General features: G+C 46.5%; 11 protein-coding genes across 11 annotated transcripts; 6 read left to right on the forward strand and 5 right to left on the reverse strand.

Moving 5' to 3' along the window:
• Positions 1-37: 37 nt before the first annotated feature.
• Positions 38-2401, forward strand: KL928_003268 (uncharacterized protein; the record flags this gene model as incomplete). The annotated part of the gene is made up of 1 exon (XM_043203836.1): positions 38-2401. One exon carries the CDS (start codon positions 38-40, stop codon positions 2399-2401), a length of 2364 nt encoding a protein of 787 aa, XP_043059521.1.
• A 176-nt stretch (positions 2402-2577) lies between these two features.
• On the forward strand, positions 2578-3774 carry KL928_003269 (uncharacterized protein; the record flags this gene model as incomplete). The annotated part of the gene is made up of 1 exon (XM_043203837.1): positions 2578-3774. One exon carries the CDS (start codon positions 2578-2580, stop codon positions 3772-3774), a length of 1197 nt encoding a protein of 398 aa, XP_043059522.1.
• A 13-nt stretch (positions 3775-3787) lies between these two features.
• KL928_003270 (uncharacterized protein) lies at positions 3788-5656 on the reverse strand (the record flags this gene model as incomplete). Its single annotated transcript, XM_043203839.1, has 1 exon — positions 3788-5656. The coding sequence occupies one exon, from the start codon at positions 5654-5656 to the stop codon at positions 3788-3790; it is 1869 nt and encodes a 622-aa protein (XP_043059523.1).
• Positions 5657-6044: 388 nt separating this feature from the next.
• Positions 6045-6467, forward strand: KL928_003271 (uncharacterized protein; the record flags this gene model as incomplete). The annotated part of the gene is made up of 1 exon (XM_043203840.1): positions 6045-6467. The coding sequence occupies one exon, from the start codon at positions 6045-6047 to the stop codon at positions 6465-6467; it is 423 nt and encodes a 140-aa protein (XP_043059524.1).
• Positions 6468-6534: 67 nt separating this feature from the next.
• KL928_003272 (uncharacterized protein) lies at positions 6535-7221 on the reverse strand (the record flags this gene model as incomplete). Its single annotated transcript, XM_043203841.1, has 1 exon — positions 6535-7221. One exon carries the CDS (start codon positions 7219-7221, stop codon positions 6535-6537), a length of 687 nt encoding a protein of 228 aa, XP_043059525.1.
• A 182-nt stretch (positions 7222-7403) lies between these two features.
• On the reverse strand, positions 7404-9584 carry KL928_003273 (uncharacterized protein; the record flags this gene model as incomplete). The annotated part of the gene is made up of 1 exon (XM_043203842.1): positions 7404-9584. The coding sequence occupies one exon, from the start codon at positions 9582-9584 to the stop codon at positions 7404-7406; it is 2181 nt and encodes a 726-aa protein (XP_043059526.1).
• Positions 9585-9686: 102 nt separating this feature from the next.
• KL928_003274 (uncharacterized protein) lies at positions 9687-10508 on the forward strand (the record flags this gene model as incomplete). The annotated part of the gene is made up of 2 exons (XM_043203843.1): positions 9687-9773; positions 9975-10508. 2 exons carry the CDS (start codon positions 9687-9689, stop codon positions 10506-10508), a joined length of 621 nt encoding a protein of 206 aa, XP_043059527.1.
• Positions 10509-10524: 16 nt separating this feature from the next.
• Positions 10525-11541, reverse strand: KL928_003275 (uncharacterized protein; the record flags this gene model as incomplete). The annotated part of the gene is made up of 1 exon (XM_043203844.1): positions 10525-11541. One exon carries the CDS (start codon positions 11539-11541, stop codon positions 10525-10527), a length of 1017 nt encoding a protein of 338 aa, XP_043059528.1.
• A 728-nt stretch (positions 11542-12269) lies between these two features.
• KL928_003276 (uncharacterized protein) lies at positions 12270-15098 on the forward strand (the record flags this gene model as incomplete). Its single annotated transcript, XM_043203845.1, has 1 exon — positions 12270-15098. One exon carries the CDS (start codon positions 12270-12272, stop codon positions 15096-15098), a length of 2829 nt encoding a protein of 942 aa, XP_043059529.1.
• Positions 15099-15161: 63 nt separating this feature from the next.
• On the reverse strand, positions 15162-16079 carry KL928_003277 (uncharacterized protein; the record flags this gene model as incomplete). Its single annotated transcript, XM_043203846.1, has 1 exon — positions 15162-16079. The coding sequence occupies one exon, from the start codon at positions 16077-16079 to the stop codon at positions 15162-15164; it is 918 nt and encodes a 305-aa protein (XP_043059530.1).
• Positions 16080-16744: 665 nt separating this feature from the next.
• Positions 16745-17752, forward strand: KL928_003278 (uncharacterized protein; the record flags this gene model as incomplete). The annotated part of the gene is made up of 1 exon (XM_043203847.1): positions 16745-17752. The coding sequence occupies one exon, from the start codon at positions 16745-16747 to the stop codon at positions 17750-17752; it is 1008 nt and encodes a 335-aa protein (XP_043059531.1).
• Between the last annotated feature and the right edge of the window lie 646 nt (positions 17753-18398).

An 18398-nucleotide genomic window follows, 5' to 3' on the forward strand; every position in this document is an offset into this window, starting at 1 on the left:
GTCAAAGATAACAAACATCAAGTAAAACCGTTCCAAAATGGATATGGAAGCAGAATTCGAGGATTTCCAGAAGAAGAACACCCCTTCTTTGATTGGGTCTTCTGTCAGAAACTCCAGCACTCCTAGTGGGGACTTAGACAAAGACGAGCCGGAATCGATCATTCTTGATCGTGCTCGTTCCAGCTCTAGACCCGTCATCAAATCCAATCCCTCAACCTCTCATATTGGATTTGTGTCCGTAGAGGAACTCAAAGCGGAAGGTGGACTTCTCAACGACGAGGAGGGAGAGGTTCTTGACGAGATCCTTGACAAGGAAGGACATCTGAAAAAAGACGCATTGCAACTGAAAGAGCGGCTGAAGACTGAAGAGGAAGGCGTCTCGAGCTACATTCAGTCTCCCGGCAGCGAGGTTTCCTCTGAGTCTGTACGTGAAAAGGAGCATCTGGTTTTTGGCGGTGATGCGGGAAATTTTGTGGCGCCTGCTGCTGCCAGCTCGAGTCACTCAACTGATTTCAAATACGACAATTCTCCTAGAGAGCCTCCAAAACCGGAGAAAAAAGACCGCGATCTGATAGAGCCGGGAAAACTCACTACTGTCGACGATATTCTGCAGAGAATTAACCAAGGAAGCAGGGAATTAACCGAAGAGCCGGAAAACACGCCAAGACTAGAGGCCAAGGTGCATCCAGACAAAATGTCAGAACCCTCAGCCTATTCGGCTGAAGTGGACCAGCTCCTGACAGCGCCCGCCAGTATGAGAGAAGGATCGAGCTCAAGACTAATGAGAGAGAGACAGAGATCGCGCTCGCGTCCCGCAGACAGCTCCGGATCACCATTCAGAGAAGGCATAGGAATGTACAGACCGCATCTGGCAAAGGGTGATTCCTACCACAGCGGTATCTCGAACGATGAGTACAGTCAGGGCAGTGTGAGCAGCGATGCTCCTGTGGAAAGGAAACCAAGACATGATCCTGGGTCGGTCAGAATTTCAAGCTCTTCGTCTTTGAACTACTTACGTTCCATCTCAAGATCCAGGTCAAGAGCCGCCAATGACAAAGATGCGATAGGCAAAGATAGGGGTGTTGACCAAAACGAACTGAAAGAGGAAGGTGTCCTCATGCACGATGGCGATTTTTCCCAACTGCCCGATTACGAAGATGCAATCACTAACGCCCTGAATATTGTCGAGAATACTAAAAGTGTGAAAGACGGATCTAAATTTGGGAGGCATAAGGAGAACATCGTGAGTGACCTGCAAAACTCTTTGAACTCAAGGGATTTAGGAGAACTGAACGAAGCCGATGAGGACCGCGATATCCTGAAAGAGAAGAAAAATGAGCTTGAAGCATTGAACAAGGTCGGGAAAGATGATAGCGTTCCAGCTAATGTACAGTCTGACACTGATAGCAAGAACACTGCCTCTAAGGACTTGAATGCTGAAAATATTGACAAGAGCTCTGTCTCTGTTCAAAAGTCGACGGATGAATTAAAAGATGAGGTGACTAAAACAGAAATCTCAGACGAGAAGCTTGCAGGACGGCCAGATATAGTAGTTGAAAACCACGAAGGGGAACAGCACGAAAGCACTTATCCTGACGAGGAGAAGAGCGATCAAACACAAGACAAGAAGGTTAGTGATGAAGATACTGTACCGCCAAAGTCAATAGAGAATGATAGCGACCGCCTGCCCCATGAAAACCACGTTGATGATAATGACGAACTATCTACCAAAACTTCTGAGAATGAAGATACTGTCAAGCAACTTGGACAACCTTTGGACTCATTAACGACAAACCTAGAGGCCACCACTCTTGCAGACGCACCAGAGAAACATACGTCTGATATTGAGGGGCTTGTCGAGGAAAGCATCGAGAAAAAAGTCTCTGTTCAGCAAGATACGCCCATGAAGGATGAAGCAACAGCAACTGAGCCAATCAAAGAGAAGGATGCACCAGTCTTGGGCACTCATGCGGGAAAGTCTGCTTCTGCTTCATATGACGACGATGACGACATCGAGGAACTCCTGAGGGCTGTTGAAAAGGAGCAGCCAAGTCAATCATCTACCAGCACCGGAAATAAGGATTCCGTTTATGTTCCCAAGGGAACAAAAATGACATTTGAGGACGAGCCTGTGTACATTTACACATCTTTGGCAGGTGGCTTCCAAATTGCTACTCGAACAAACAGACTACAGACTATTTTGACCGCCAATCGGGTAAAATTTGGATTCAAAGATTTGGGAACTGACGAACAAGCCAAAAAAGTTTGGAGACGTTACAGCGAAGGAAAGACTCTTCCTGGAATAGTTAGGGGTAAGGACGATTTTATTGGCAACTGGGAAGATGTTGAAGAAGCCAATGAAAACTATGCGGTTAGATCTTTGATATACGAAACATACTAAAGATGAATATGTTTCCCAAGCTATTGCGGATTTCCCGTACTCTGGCTTTGGTGGATAATTCTTTCTCATATTTATGATGAGCTATCTTCCCTATATTGGTCTGAGTAAAAATACACGCACAATAAATTAAATCTAGTACATATTTTAATGATTTTTTGGAATTATTTTTACTCAGCATGTCCGAGTCTGATTATGAGGAAGAATTGGGAGAATCCAAGACTTTCCTAGGTTTTGTAGATGTTCCTATTTCTGAAACTGAACGGCCTGAATTGGAGGACACTTTTATTGGTGGCAAGCCTATCTGGCTAAATCCAAAATCTCCACCACCAAACGAGTTACTTGAGTGCAAGAGCTGCAAAGAACCGATGCATTTGCTGCTCCAATGTTATGCAAACCTTGCAGACACTCTTTACGACAGGGTGATATATATATTTGGGTGCGACAAGGCACGATGCAGAAGAAAAAACGGATCTGTCAGAGCTCTCAGAGCACTTTCCAAAGATCCTGATCTGATCAAGAAAAGAGAACAGGAATTAGAAGAGATTGAGAACAAAAAGAAAGCAGCGCAGCAGAAGGATGCAGAAACTAAAAGTAAGCTGGAATCCCTTGCTAACAGCCTCTTCAACCCGTCCGACTCGACCAACGCGCAGTCGAATCCGTTCTCAAATCCTTTCGCTCAAGAATCATCCAATCCGTTCGCACAACCTGAGACAAAGGAGTCCGCAAAACTAACTTACGCTGAGGTGACAAAGCCGGTGGAAAAGCCGCGGCCCCGGGTTAGCGCAGAGCCAGTGAATCTCCCAGCTTATCCTGGATACATACTGTATGTTGATCAGGAAGCCTTTGATCTCAAGAAACAGAAGTTGCCTCCCCTTCCAGAGGTTGACGCAGCAGCCTCAGCCCAGATCTCGCAACCAAATCCTTCAAACCCATCAAAAATACCAACTGTGGATGAAAACGTCTCCAAAATTGTGGACGACCCGACATTCCAGCATTTCTCACATATTGTTTCATTCAACCCTACACAAGTCCTTCGTTATGATCTCAATGGCTCACCATTACTGTACTCTTCCAAAGACGATGTGGCCAAATTGTTCTATGATTCCAACGGAAGACTCCGTCCCCAAGCATTGATCCCTAATCCTCCCTACAATCCTTCCTCTGAAAGAAGATTTGAATTACAGTTGATGCCAAAAGCCATTATTGATCTAGAGGCCGGAAATGACGACATATTAAGCGGAATGGAATGGGGAACCATCATTGTTGCTACAGACTTGACGGATTATATTCCCGACCAATTGTACGACGAAAACCATGTTGGGTACGTGGAAGAATGGTGTGGAGTTCAATGGGAAGAAGAATTAAAACTATAACATATAAATAAATTTATAATCCCATCAACCGTGTAATTTTGACGTCTTCAATCAATCTATCGATATCCTTGAAGTTATCATCGTTTTTAGCAAAATGCCTATGTTTATCCATGAGAATGTGCTCGTCAAAGTCGTCGTACTTGACTCGACAATTCTCACAGTAACCCGGCTTTGCTTCCGTTTTAGATTTGCGCACTGGCGGAAGGTTGGTGATATCTTTGACTTTCTTCTGTTTTGGTTGCAGCGACTGTCGGAACAACTGATTACTAATGGGAGACATCAGATTATTTTTCTCATCCTTGAATTTCACTTTATCCACTGGGGTCTCGGTGGCTTCGCTATGCTGTGATCTAGGTTTGCACTCCTCTTCGGGTTTTAAAGCTGGGGCAAGAGAAACATTCACCGATTGATCTGGAGTCTTGGATTCTTCCTTGGGCTGGTTCACATCAGGAGTCTGCATTGGACCATTGATCTCTTTGACTTGCGATGATAAACGTCTAGCGTCCTCTGAACTTATAAACTTTGAACCTTTCTTGACATTGACGACGCGAATGACCCTGTCTTCCTTTCTGACTTTGAATACCTTCAGTGGGGACTCCTTCCTTTGAGTAGCGGGTAATGGGGCAAATGTCATCATTTTCTTCTTCTCGTCCGCAATCTTCTTGTTGAAGACTAAGGAATGCGAAGGGCCCAATCCATTGCCCACCCCGTTAACACAGCCCTGGCCAGATATCGCGTTTGATCCTGACTGAGTTTGGACAACACCCGAAGCCTCAATCTCGCCGTAATCGTTTCCAACCTTGTTTTGCGAAACCTCAACTGTCGAATCGTCGCGATAGAGGTTTGCTGGAGGAGCCATAGGCTTCTTTTGCACTTCTAGGACCTCAGGGTTTTCGTTAAGTTCTTGGAGAACCTTTCTCTTTTTCTGCTCCGGCTCTATTATTGGTGCGCCATAGTATGATTCTTCCCACATCCGTTTGTATTGCACTCGCTCTTCGTAACTTAATGCAGGTTCGTTTGGAAGGCAGGATGCTTCGATAATCTTCTGACGGTAATCCTTTGTTTCTTCCAAATATTGCATGCGCCGCTTGTGCCGTTTTTCAGAGTTGCCTGTATGAGTATCTTCAATGAATAAAGACCTACCGTTAGTTGATTTCGTGAGTTTTGGAAAGTCGGCAGCATTTGTAGGCCACTCTTTTGTGACGATCGGCCTTGTTTGTTGTCGTAAATCATAGACGTAGAAGTAATAACCTGTGAAGTACTTGATGTCATCTCTTTTGGCATTGGGATCGCGGTCATTAGGGCCAAAGAGCTTCTCGTTCTTCAGAAGAGATGATAGTTTTTTTTTGAGAGAAGACTCGTCTTCCGGAATGGGTTCCCCAAGATGGTTCATGAAACGGAACACTTTCTCGTAGGTCCAGACCTTTAATTCGTTTCTCTTTGCAATGCGAAATATGTCTCCCATCGGGTAATCTGCATGTTTGTGGTATGGCCGTCTTGAGACTATGATTGTGACGTTCTCGCTGAAGAATCTCTCGATGGTGGCACCCAAAGACTGTAGTGCCAACTTAGCTCGCTCTTTCTCTTTCTCGTTTCTGCCTTCGTCGTTCTCGAAGTAGACGACACTGGCTTTCAAAATCTTTCGCCAACTTTGTTGCCAGTCTTTTAGTTCAGCGCCCGTCATTCGATTAGACTGCTTTTTGGCCGGTACCGGCGGCGCAGCAAGGCTTTTTATGGATTCATTTAAAGCAGGGTTTGCAAGGTCTAATTTCTGATCTAAAAGCGACTTTTTAGGTGCTGCATTTGAGTTGAGCGCGGATTTGGAAGACTCTTTTAATGGAGTTCTCTTCGAGCCTTGTCGTAAATCAGAAGCGTGATTCATAATATGTATATGCTAGGGAGTAATTTTCACGAATGCTAATGCTGGAATGAAGTGACAGATGCTGCAATTGGTGAATCTCTGTTTTGGAACTGCTTGTTCATTAATGGAACGAGTCTCGATTAAAAAGCGGGTTTTTCTCACCGAGAGAGTTGTGGTGATCTATTACAAGATGGATTAACGCAGCTGAGCTTATTCGGAAGCTAGTTACTGGCGCAATCTTTTAAACTTCCTTGTCTCGAAACACGGTAAATAAACAAAGACGAAAAACACGCACTTTGTGTGCATGTTTTTTCCCCCTTGTAAGGGGTGCGAGGTGTCTCTTATTAAATGATGCAAGGATTATTTAGGTGCGGAAAGCGATTTTATTTATTACAGACAACGGCTGACAATGCTCAACTCAAAGAACATTTCCAACCTGTTGTCGCAGGTGCTAGAGCCTGTTCTCGAAATTACAAGCTCGAAGCCCTACTCGATTTCGCTTTTATCGACGTCCTCCAAAAAACCGCTTGTCTCATGCTTCCAGAACACACTTGACGAAGACACGAAAGGCGACGATAATGATTTCCTTAATGCTGGCATAACTCCATCGGACAACTTGCGAATTATGTCCCTTACAAGTTTGAAGGCATGGGAACAGCGTACAAATTCTGAACATGACTGGCTCGTGATACGCTTCAATTCGTATTATATCTACCTGTACAAGATCAACGACGAATACCTGGTAATGCTTTGCTGCGATTTACAATATCCAAAGGTGTTGGCCATCAAAAAGTTAGAGAAGCTGAGCGAGGCCATGAAGGATAAACTGTGACTAGTACAAATAATAGATCCCATATAATTCAGCTTCTATTGGGTTATCTCATGCCAATCGACGCCACTTATTCGTCCGACTCCAAGCCCTGGTCTTCCTCGTCGTATTCAATGTCATCCTCGTCATCGTCATAGTCATCCTCCGCCTCGTAGTAATTATCCTCCCACCAGTCCTCGTCATCCTGGCGCTCCTCTTCGTCTTTGAGGTTTTGTTTCAGATCTTCCGCGTTCGGCATCACAAATCCCTTGGGGATATTGGCCTGCGATCTTGCCACCTCCACGGAAATACGCTTGCGGTACTCTTCTCTGTGTTTCTTAAATGCAATAGCTGCGTCGACATTTGCAGGGCTAGATATGTTAGGGTCTTCTAATAAGGAGATGATGGAAAGCAGCACGGACTCTACGCTTTGGGCTGGCGACCACGTTTCGTTATCTGGCTCGTCGTTTTGATCGTTTCCCGACTCGTGTAGAATGGAAATACAAAGTCGCCCGTCGTTATAAACATTCGGATGATAGATGGGTGGTGTAAATTTGAACCCCGGTGGAGAAAACGGATAGTTGGAGGGGAACTTGAGTTGTCCTTTCAAATAGGCTCCGTTGTAGTCTGCATCTTTATCGATAACCATCAAGGCAACGTTCCATAAGAAAATATTGTCGTCCTCAATCTCAACATGAACTTGTTTTAATCCGGTCCTCGGATTAGATATATCCTTGTATTCCTTCCAGAGTCGTTTGGCCGCCGCGTGTGTTGCCATACTATTGCAGGTCCTATATTTACTGTGGGTGCCTCGGATCTGGAATAATAGCTTCAACCGTGTGTTTTAGGCCAAAACCACAGATCTTGCCTATTTGAGCGTGTGATCAATTTTTACTACAACACAATTTTCCAGGGCAAAATCTATCTTCAAGAAAAACATTATCGTCGCGTCGATTACGTCTACCATACTTGAAGCTCCTCAAACAGGTCTATGCGCATCTCGTTGCCCGAGGTGCCGACCTTCTGCGCCACAACATCCCGTATGGTGTCAACGAGGATGTCTGAGCCACAAACGACAATGGCAAGACCATTCCGGTGGCCTTCCACCTCTGCCTCCTCCAGAACAGAAGATATGAGCTTGGAGACATCGGGTCTCATCTTGTGGACGTTGTAATCTGCGAGATGCTCTTCCGACAGCTGGCCCATGACGCGTGCCATAAGCTCTTCGCTGCTGATTGATATTAGTGGAGTTCTGGAATTTGTCGACATTGCATCGCCCGATGACTTTTGCACCAGTTTATTTTCTCTGGTGAGATAAATATCTTTTGACACATAATTGTGTTGGTCTTTTGTCTGGAGGTCCAGTAGCTCGCGGCCAAACCATCTCAATGCTGTGAAGTATGGAGATATCCAGACAAAGTGTATTTTTTTCCGCCAGCCTTTGGACTGTGCTTGTTCTAAATGATGCATGCAATGGTAGTATGGACCAGGGACACCATTTCCTCCCGCAAGAAGGAGGATATTATCGTAGCTCTCGAGGCTAGAGGCGTGTCCGTAAGGGCCTTCGATGGCGACCCGCAGCTGCGACTCACCTGCTGCCAGCAAATAATCGTACAGTTTCTGTGTCATTCCGTCTTTCTTTTTAATGTAAATTCGCACTTCATTCCCAACAGAATAAATAGTGAACGGATGGCTTTCCCATAATTTCCAAGAGACAGAAGGCGAGAGAATGTACAGGTAGACAAAACAGCCCGGGTATGGTTTCCAGCTGTCTGGCTTTGGAATGCTGACCACAATGGTCTCGAAATGTAGCTTGAATGTGGCCTTTGGGGTACCAAACCTGTAGATCTTCATGAGTCTCCACGCCCTGTCAAGAGCCCAGACCCCCATGCTGGCATACGTCCACTCCAGGTACCCGATACTTTTGCAGTGGAAATATGCCCCCACAATGAAAATTAGGGCCAATATAATATGAACAGCCAGGAACAGCTCGTACCACCGGCTGCGGAAGAAATAAATGGCTTGCAGGATAATGAGAATGCCGGCCTCTAATGACCGACGACCAAAGAACCAAAGCGCCTCTTGCGAGACTCTCTCGTAGTGGCCGCGGATAATTGTGTACTCTCTAAACGCATAGGCATGCAACGCGGCTAGAATCACCATCGCCCTGGAAATCCACTTGTGGAAGATGATAAAGGTATTAAATTGCAATCCCGTCAAATTGATGAGAATGTTGTTTCTGCCACCAAACAAAAACAGGGCCGGCAGCTGTGCGAAGGCGAGAAGACCTGTTCTATCGGCAACGTATCTATAATACTGTAGATCTTTTGCTCCCAAAAGAGCACTCTGATCTTGCAGCGTGTAGCCGACAGAAGAAGAGACTATGACCATGATGCAGTACAGGAAGACAATGATGGACTCCTGTGTGGTCGGGATCAAGCTGTCAAAAAGCTTGAAAGGGGCCCATTCGCCAAGAGACCCAAACATGTTCCACGGTTGGAAGTGTTTGCCGTTCAGCGTGGGCAAGGCGATATAGCTCCTAAAGGAGTCGATTATGCCTCCTTTTAGCTTGTTGTTCCATCGGTAATGCTTGAAGTGGTTGAATGTTCCGATTACGCCTAAAGTCACCACCCAAAACATGCACATTATGGTGGAAAAATCATATGCCCAGGCAAAGTTTCCTGCAAACAGCGAGAACGAGTCCGCGTACGTCAACACTGTGGTGAGGTTAAGACGCACGGGAGAGCGGATTGGCGTGCTGAGATTATGGGATCGGGCCTCGTTCTCGGAAAGGACGTATTTTGTTGCGTTCTGGTACCTCCTCTCGAACGTTTGTATGTCCAGGTCGGCTCCTCCGAGTCGACCGCAGTAATCCACAATGACACCATACGAGTCCTGTAAAATCTGTTCCTGTTTAGTCTGATTGGACGTCAGATCATGGAAACAGATCAGCAGAGTCCCCAATGCAGGCTCGTACTGGCAATGGGGGCTAAAGAACTCGTTTGAACCTGGTGGTGGCCTGAAGTCAAACGGCAAGCTTTGAGACTGCGATATACAGGAGAAGAAGGGGGACTCCTTCTGATTGAGTGCCAATCCTCCTGGGGCGATCAGGCAGATCACAAGCCCGAGAATTTGTCTCATCAAGCAAAAACGTTAATCTCAATTATTTTTTTATCTGAGATATCGGTGATGAAAAGAACCAAACACACAGCGTACATATAGCATCTTTATATATTAGCCACAATGACGATGTCCAAGAGCGAACTCCGATGCCAGGCCCATGATGCCTATGGTGGGCACCTGGGTGTTCAGGCTAGCCGCATCGCAGGCGTCGCGCGATATATGTCAATGCTACCATAATCGCAGCTAATATCGACGCGTCGTTTTTCGTTTTCTGTAAATTTACAATCGTCTATGGACGAACGCCATTTCACGCTTGCTGCCTCTGTAGTGCTGCTGACGCTCCTGGCGTTAATTGGCCGGCTGATCTACGTTCTTCCCAGCTGTCACAATACCTTCGGTCATCCTCAGAATTCAGCGGCAACATCAAAGTCAGTGCTGATCCTGCTGGGCTCCGGGGGCCACACAGGAGAGATGATCCGAATCTTGCGCCAATTTGAGCATTTCGATCACCTCCAACGCCAGTACGCAGTCTCAGACTCGGACGAAACATCGCTCGCTAGCATTGGCAGCCTGGAAAAGTCTCCATCTGTCATCACCATTCCCCGGGCCCGCAATATTGGAGAGAGCAAGCTCTCCGCTGTTTTCCGCTCATCAAAGGCATTCATATCGACATTTCTCCTTTTTGCATCCATGAGGCAGTATCCAGACGTCTTCCTGTGCAATGGACCGGGCACAGCGATTCCAATAGCGTATGTGCTATTCTTTTTCAAGTATCTGGGTTTTTGCAAGACGAAAATCATCTATGTGGAAAGCCTTGCCAGGGTCAACAATTTGAGTCTCACAGGAAAGCTGATCCTTCCAATAGCTGACCGGATGCTGGTCCAGTGGAGCCAGCTCGCCAAAAAGTATAAACGATGCGAATATTACGGTATATTAGTCTAGTATACAAATTAATTTTTTAGACTTCCAGGTCCGTTCGAAGACTCGTGTACTTGGAGGAGGCGGTGCTCTCGGTCTTAGACCTCTTCGTGGAAGGGCTCTGAACTTGATTCTCACTGCTCTTCTTCTGTTCTTTGGTGGCATATTTGATCATTTGGCGGTTCACAATGGTGCGGACTCGTGCAACTTCTGTAGTCGAAAAAGAAGGGGTGGTAGTCTTTCCCGCCCAGCATAGTCGAAGCGGCTCCCCTGCAACAACGACCAGTTTTGGATGGGGCAACATATCTTTGAGGCATTCTGCTGCCTTCTCGGCGGCCTGTCTAGAAGAGAATTCAACGAAACCAAACTTGCCCCGATGGTTCAAAGTAACGGCATCCACCTTCTTTTCTCCGACGATATCCTCAAAGTAGTCGCGCACTTGGTATTCAGCAAGCTTCTCGCCAAACCCGAATAAGAAAAACGACTTGATTTTGCTGCTTTTGGGTGTTTCTAAACTGCCGTTGAACGGCAGATGTTTGCAGAGTTTGATCAGTTCCTCCTTGCTGACCTGTTCTTCATCTTGCTCGCTCTCTTGTTTCCTTTTTTTGTTATGCACAGCTTTCGATAGCGAATCTATTAGTTTGCGTGCGTCTGCCCGCTTCTCCTCCACTGTTTCGATGGCTTCTTCCCCTGCAGCCTTGTATTTTTTTTCAAGTTGAGAAGCGGCGTAAATTTTAGACATTTGATTTTGCGGAGTCAGTTCCAGGGCAGGGCTTTGATCTGTCAGCTTCAAAAGCTGATCTCTCGTTCGCAGGTCGATTCCAAGCGTCAGATCCAACATGCACGACTGACAGCAATTCTTTGCTCTTGCACAAGTCAAACAGCATAATGTCTTTTTAGATCGTTCGCCTTTCTTAACAGACCATCGGAAAACAGTGAACGGGCGAGTGCACAGCTTACATTCTGCTCCGTTTCTTTCTCGCGTCATCTCCACGTACGGGTTTTGGCCCAAACAGTTGTTGCAAATTGCCGGAATCTCGTCTGCGTTGTTGGACATGAATATATCAAAATATTAATAAATTTGAATATTTAAATCCATTAAGCTAAATCTGTACTAGATATACCTTGAACGCTCGGTTACACTAAATCGACAACTTTAATCATATTATAACGTAGCTTCAATTAGCTATGTCCCACATACAAACGTACAAAAGAGTGAATTTACAACGGTTCAGATCACGCTCTCCAGAGATTCCACTGGCGAAGCTGAGTACGACAGAAACCTTATGTGTTAGTACAACTCTCAGTGTTAAAAAGCTCTGTCAAAGTTGTGTTTCCTCATGTGTATCGGTTGAAGAAATTCGTTGCAATGCTCATCATAAAGTTGTACTTACCGTTTACTAGTACAAAGAGTAAAATTTTTCACAGTTAAAAAAATTACAGATTAGCAAAAATAGAAATATTTCAACGATTTTGCCAGGAGTCAAACCGGAGATTGACCGTGTTGCTAAATTTCTATTCTACAGCATTCTTGGCAGCCGAGGGGCTTACTATCGGAAACACATTGAAGTCTTCCCCGTTAATTTGTAGTACTGGCATTGACCAACAACTAATTCCTGCACGATTGTGTCATCCGGTCTGATCGAATACCCCGGATCTAACCCCTCGCACCCCGAAATTGCTGAGCAGAAAAACTAATTTGGTTATCTCTCAGAAAACTAATTATTTGGCAGCGTAATACTTCAGACCGCTGAGAGTCATTTGCCGTTGTCTGATAAGCTGAAAATGCCGCCTCCATCGCCGCCAGGCTCAAAACCGAAGATCATCAAAGCCCCGGGCTCGAACACAATTCGAGTGTCCGTTGCCTGCGACCGGTGTCGTAAGAAGAAAATCAAGTGTTTCTATGAGGAAGGAGAAGAGGTGGACCCGAATGGACGTACGCAGTGTGCCAATTGTAAAGCCGTGGGGCTTGACTGTATTTTTACTGACAAGCTGGCTCGAAAAGCGTTTCCAAGAGGATATACAGAGTCTTTGGAGGAGAGGGTGCGAGAGCTGGAGTTCGAGAACAAGAAGCTGCAAAAGCTGCTCAAAATGCGTGCTGAAAACCCAGATGCCAACGCAAACACTCCAGAAGATCCAAAAACCTCAACAACGCTGCTGAATGACGAGAATCTGTCTCTGCTCAACAAACAGAAAGTGTACAAGTCACTGGAAGAACATCTGCATGACGAGACGTGCAACTGCGGAAACTTCCCGCACTCGGTCCACAACAGGCCTGTTTCCATCGCTGGTTCTGTCGACATAGACAAGGGAGAACTAAGCGATGACGACGTGTCTCTCTACTCGGCATCGATGCCCTCCAATTTGCACTACACCCAGAACGTGGACGACCTGCGCAATCGGTATGGCTACAACTCGTTTGAGCAGGTGAATGCTCCAGGAGCAGCAGCAGCCGTGTCTCTCCAAAACAAGCTACGGACTAAGCATTTTCTGAATCTTGCAAATTTAATTGCAACGTCGATTCCCCGGACGACCGAGGAAACTTTGTTTATTCCTTCTTTGCTGGCCAAAGTTGTGAGCGTTCATGGATTCAACTCAAAAGCTCCATATCTCACTTCAAAGTCGATTGCGTTGCTCAAGGAGGCATATGACGAGGATAAAAGGTACTCACGATTCCCGTCGATGTTTGAAAATGTCAAGTTCAACGAACTGTCACCGGAGGAGTCCAAAAAATTCTTTCAAGGCTTGAACCTGCCCAATCACGTTAACTTGGACCTCTGTATATCCATCTTCTTTGAGACCTGGAACCAAGTCACCCCGGTGCTAAACAAGGAAGTCTTTATGAGCAACTACATGAAGTTCAACAAAAGTCGGGAAGCGAATTTTGAAGACGGAGAGATGTACGGAATGGAGAAATTTGGCGAGATGTTGATCATCATCACGACACTCGTGATGCTCAGCCAGGAGCGCAGCAACATGTATGCGCATAACAAGGACCCATCGGCCAGTCATTCCGAACTTTTGCAGTTCTACGACCATCTCATCAAGCAGTTCATCCACTCCAGCATCAACTCTCTCTGCTCCATCACTTCACTGCAATTGACGACCCTCGAATTGCTGTACTGTCTCACCACTGCGGACCTGAACACCAGCTATGAGCTTCGTGGAAAGCTCATCACCATGGCCCAACAACTGCGGTTGCACAGATGTCCTGCCGCTGTGCTGGGCTACAATGGATCCAAGGTCTCAAAATTACAACAGGGAGAACGCAGAATTCTGTTCTGGTGTATCTACAATCTGGACTCCTTCAGCGCGCTGATTCTGGGAGTTCCTAGACTTCTCAAGGATCACGAAATCGAGTGTGCTCTTCCGTCGTCCTCGTCTGCTGACGGCACAGACATCAACCTTATCACGTTCAATAATACTCAGCTCTCTCTGGTGGGAAAAGTTAGTGATTTGGCTTTGAGCGTGATGAGATACTCAAAAGTTCTGGGAGCAATTGTGGACGCGATTTTCAAGCGGAGCAGCAACGAGCCAAAGCGCGCGAACGTTGGTGAATCGTCTGCACTAATTTTAGAGGACATGCTGGATACTTGGCGGAAAGACCTTGCACCCTCGCTGAGCTTCGAGAGCGATCTGAACACAACCGACATGGAGAAACTCAGCGAAGGACAATTGACGCTCATGTATCTCTACTTCCAGGCTAAAGCCCTGATATACATGCCGTTGATGGCAACGGAAACGACAAATTTCAAAAACTCGGCCTGCTACATTGCCATCCAACAGTCTGCAACAGCAATTCTGGCAATCACCAAGACACTGAACACGGAAAAGTTCCACTTCTACCACTTGCCATTGCCCATTAATGCGTCTCGCCAGAAAGCCAGATTCGCTCTGTTGGCCGCAAAGGGAGCCCTGGAGTACACTAGAGGCGGTGCGCTTTTCCAAGATGCCAAATCGCTACTCACGTCTGTTATTGCCGATCTCAAATTCGAGACCGACATCGCCTTCCTTGGCTGTCTATCTCGGTTGTGCATGGAACATCTGGAAAATGCAATTGAGGCTATTTTGGGCCCTCCGAAGGCCAACTCGCCTTCACAACAAACTGCTGAAATCAAGAAGGAGAAGAAAAAGAGTTCTGCTCTGCGAAACAAGCTTTCGTCACCGATCAAGAAGGAAGAGGATAATGTGGCTATCAACGATATCTTCTCGGCCAAAACATCCCCTCCTCAGGCGAAGCCGCAATACCAGTACCAAACGTTGCAGGACCAACTTAGAGACCCTTCTCCTATGCATCAGCAGTACACGTCCTCACAAGAACAGCAACCACAATTGTCCCATCTCTATCCGATGATGAGCATCCACCAGCAGACACAACAGCATCAGCCGCAATTCCCGCTCCCACCTGACCAAGCTGGATATTCACACCCAGAGACGAGATCTTACACGGATTTGATGATGCTCAATGATTTTGGAGTGGATGCCTCGCTGGGATTATCATTACTAGACTTTGAGCTGGACGATAATTGGCAGAAGAAGCAGAAGACAGACAACAGCGTGCACATGCAGAGTGTGAAGGAATTTGTCACGCCCGAGGAGCAAATGTGGAATTGACTCCTGTACTATGTAATTGTTGAATCTAATCTATTCTGAGAATAAAATATTTTATATTTCTGATCACTGGTCGTATTTACCAAATTCTGGAATCCAGTACTGTCTGAGAGGAGGCTTGTATTGGGAGCCAATCTCAGTGACAGTCTCAACCTCTTCAGGAGTCAGCTCAAAAGAGAAAACACCCAAAAACTCGTCCAGTCTACTCTCCTTGGAGGTGGTCGTAATTGGAATGATTCCTTTCTGGTCCACCCACCTCAGCAAAATCTGGGTCTTGGTCTTACCGTATTTCTTCTCCAGCGAACTCAGGAAATCGTCAAACTTCTTTCCTACCTCAGTGGTCTTGTCGCCCTTGGTCAATGGGCCCAAAGGAGAATATGCCTCCAGCTCAATGCCGTGCTTCTTGCAATAGTCCACAATACCCGGTGTTTGGTTTTGCAGGAACGCACTGTACTCAATCTGATGAACCTCCGGCTTGACCGAAGCCTCTTTCAGGATTTCTTCAATGTCTTGGACAGTGAAGTTGGAGATACCAATTCTCTTAGCAAGCCCCTCTTTCTTACATTGCTCCATGTATTTCCAGGCTTCGACCAATGTAAAGCCATGGGTTTCTTTCTTGATAAATGGGGAATGTAGAAGGTACAGATCAGCGTAAGGAATGTTCACTCTTTCCAAAAAGGCCTTCAGGTGCAAATATGGGTTGGCTTCCTTGGACCGAGCAGAGTAATCTCCGGCTCCTGCAAAATACTTGTCAGTGACAAAGTAGTCTGCCTTGGAGAGACCCGATTCCGCAAAAGCTTTTGCCAATTCCTGATCTACATTGTAGCACTCTGCAGCATCGATGTGCCTAAGGCCTTTCCTCAATGCGGTCTTGGTGATGTCGACCAATTGCTGGTTAACGCTGTCGGTGCCGTACTTGTAGTAGTACGTACCGCAGCCAAAAGCCAATCTTGGGATGCCCGAGGAGGTGGTCGGAATGCTCATTTTCAATACTGCCAACTGTCAATTGAGTTAGTATTTATAGCCAATTGGTCCATTAATAATCGGGCCTCCTGCATGGTTTAGAGTTTGGTATAGATCACATCCGTGCACCAGGGGTGAGTCGGGCCACAGAGGTAAATGGTGGCAAACTCGCGAATTTGGAAGTGCCATGGCTCCAGCACGGTGCGTGGGGTAAATACAATCTCCGGGATCCTGTCCCGAGACCGAGAAAGAGGGATTTAAGGTTGTGTCCTCTGCGGAGGTGGTGCAAACACTTGTTGTTGTCCTTTAGGCCGCTCCGGCGGTACATCTTCCATGGAACAACCTTGCACGGACAGGCCAGTCCCGGAGACAGCCTGTTGGGTGATGTCCACTTCTGGCCGTACAGAGCTTTATATCACCTTACTGAACGCTATAGTGGACCCAATTACCGGCTCACACCACCCTCACATGCAGAGCTAACCAATAGGGTAATTAATTAACGCTATGTAGCTCGTGGTGAACACTGGCCCGGAGTAGTCATACGTGTAGGTTTTTGGCGTGATGAAAATTAGGTGGGGCACGACTTTCCTTAACTTCGGAAGGGAGTGCTGCAAACGGTATATAAGGACTGGTTTTTCTCACAGATTATCAATTGCTCTTTAGTACAAAGATAATATAGAAACAAAATGACCGCAAACGTTGGAATTAATGGATTTGGAAGAATCGGTAGACTGGTGTTGAGAATCGCCCTTAGCAGAAAGGACGTCAACGTCATTGCTATCAATGATCCGTTCATTGCTCCTGATTACGCCGCTTACATGTTCAAGTACGACTCTACCCACGGAAAGTTCGATGGTACTGTCACCCACGAGGGCAAGTACTTGATCATCAACGGCAAGAAGATCGAGGTCTTCCAAGAGAGAGACCCAGCCAACATCCCATGGGGTAAGGAAGGCGTCGACTACGTCCTCGACTCCACTGGAGTTTTCACCACCCTTGAGGGTGCTCAAAAGCACATCGATGCTGGTGCCAAGAAGGTCATCATCACCGCTCCATCTAAGGACGCTCCAATGTTCGTTGTGGGTGTGAACCACGAGGAGTACACTCCAGACATCAAGATCCTGTCCAACGCTTCTTGTACCACCAACTGTCTGGCTCCATTGGCCAAGGTTATCAATGACACCTACGGAATTGAGGAGGGTTTGATGACCACCATCCACTCCATCACCGCTACTCAAAAGACTGTTGACGGTCCATCCCACAAGGACTGGAGAGGAGGTAGAACTGCTTCCGGCAACATCATCCCATCCTCCACCGGTGCTGCCAAGGCTGTTGGAAAGGTCCTTCCAGCATTGGCCGGTAAGCTCACTGGTATGTCCATGAGAGTCCCAACCACCGATGTTTCTGTTGTTGACTTGACTGTCAACCTCAAGAAGCCAACCACTTACGAGGACATTTGTGCCACCATGAAGAAGGCTGCCGAGGGCCCATTGGCTGGAATTCTTGGCTACACCGACGAGGCTGTTGTTTCCTCAGACTTCGTGACCGACAGCAGATCTTCTGTTTTCGACGCCAAGGCCGGTATCCTGCTGACCCCAACCTTCGTCAAGCTTGTCTCCTGGTACGACAATGAGTACGGCTACTCTACCAGAGTTGTTGACTTGCTCGAGCACGTTGCCAAGGTTTCTGCTTAAGTCCTGCCTCATCTACATATTTACGGCTTAACTGAGTTTTATAGTTAAGGAAAAAAAAGTTGAACATACGTCACTTACTGTACACGCTTTCGTGTTTTGATTATAAATAAATCTATTGTTGCTTTCTTCATAAGGTTGTTTTTTGATCAACTCTGTCATCCCCTCTCGGTGCTCTGGATTGTGGTACCTGGTGGCGTACCTGGTGGTCTTAGGACACTAATTTGACATGACAGCCCATACAATGCCACGGAGCACGTTCTAATTATAGTGTCGCGACAATTTCAAAAGCCGCACGCTCCTTATAGTGCATCATGAGATCCACGCCATGCAAGGTGGCACACGGTGACTAGTGGCAAGGGATAAGACAGACGTCCTTTTTGGGACCGCATATGGGCACTCCAATTTCGGCATTGTTTTCGGTATAGGGCACCTGCTTGCTACTCAGGCGTCTCGTGTTGCTCCCCGCTCCAATCTGGTTTTCACTTAAATAGGGCAAAAAAAATCCCTGCCGGGTTGGTGGCTGATCGGTGCATTGAAATTTCCTTATTCGTGTTCCAGGTTTCAATTTACCTTAGGCCTAAATTTGATTGTGCTGGTCATAATTTTCTAGTCTAAGGCTTTCATCTACTCTCTAAGCGAAGGTTGC

This window comes from Ogataea angusta (assembly GCF_019207475.1).
Source record: "Ogataea angusta isolate 61-244 chromosome Unknown 61-244_NODE_6_length_652341_cov_89.526226, whole genome shotgun sequence".
Classification (NCBI taxonomy): Eukaryota; Fungi; Ascomycota; class Pichiomycetes; order Pichiales; family Pichiaceae; genus Ogataea; species Ogataea angusta.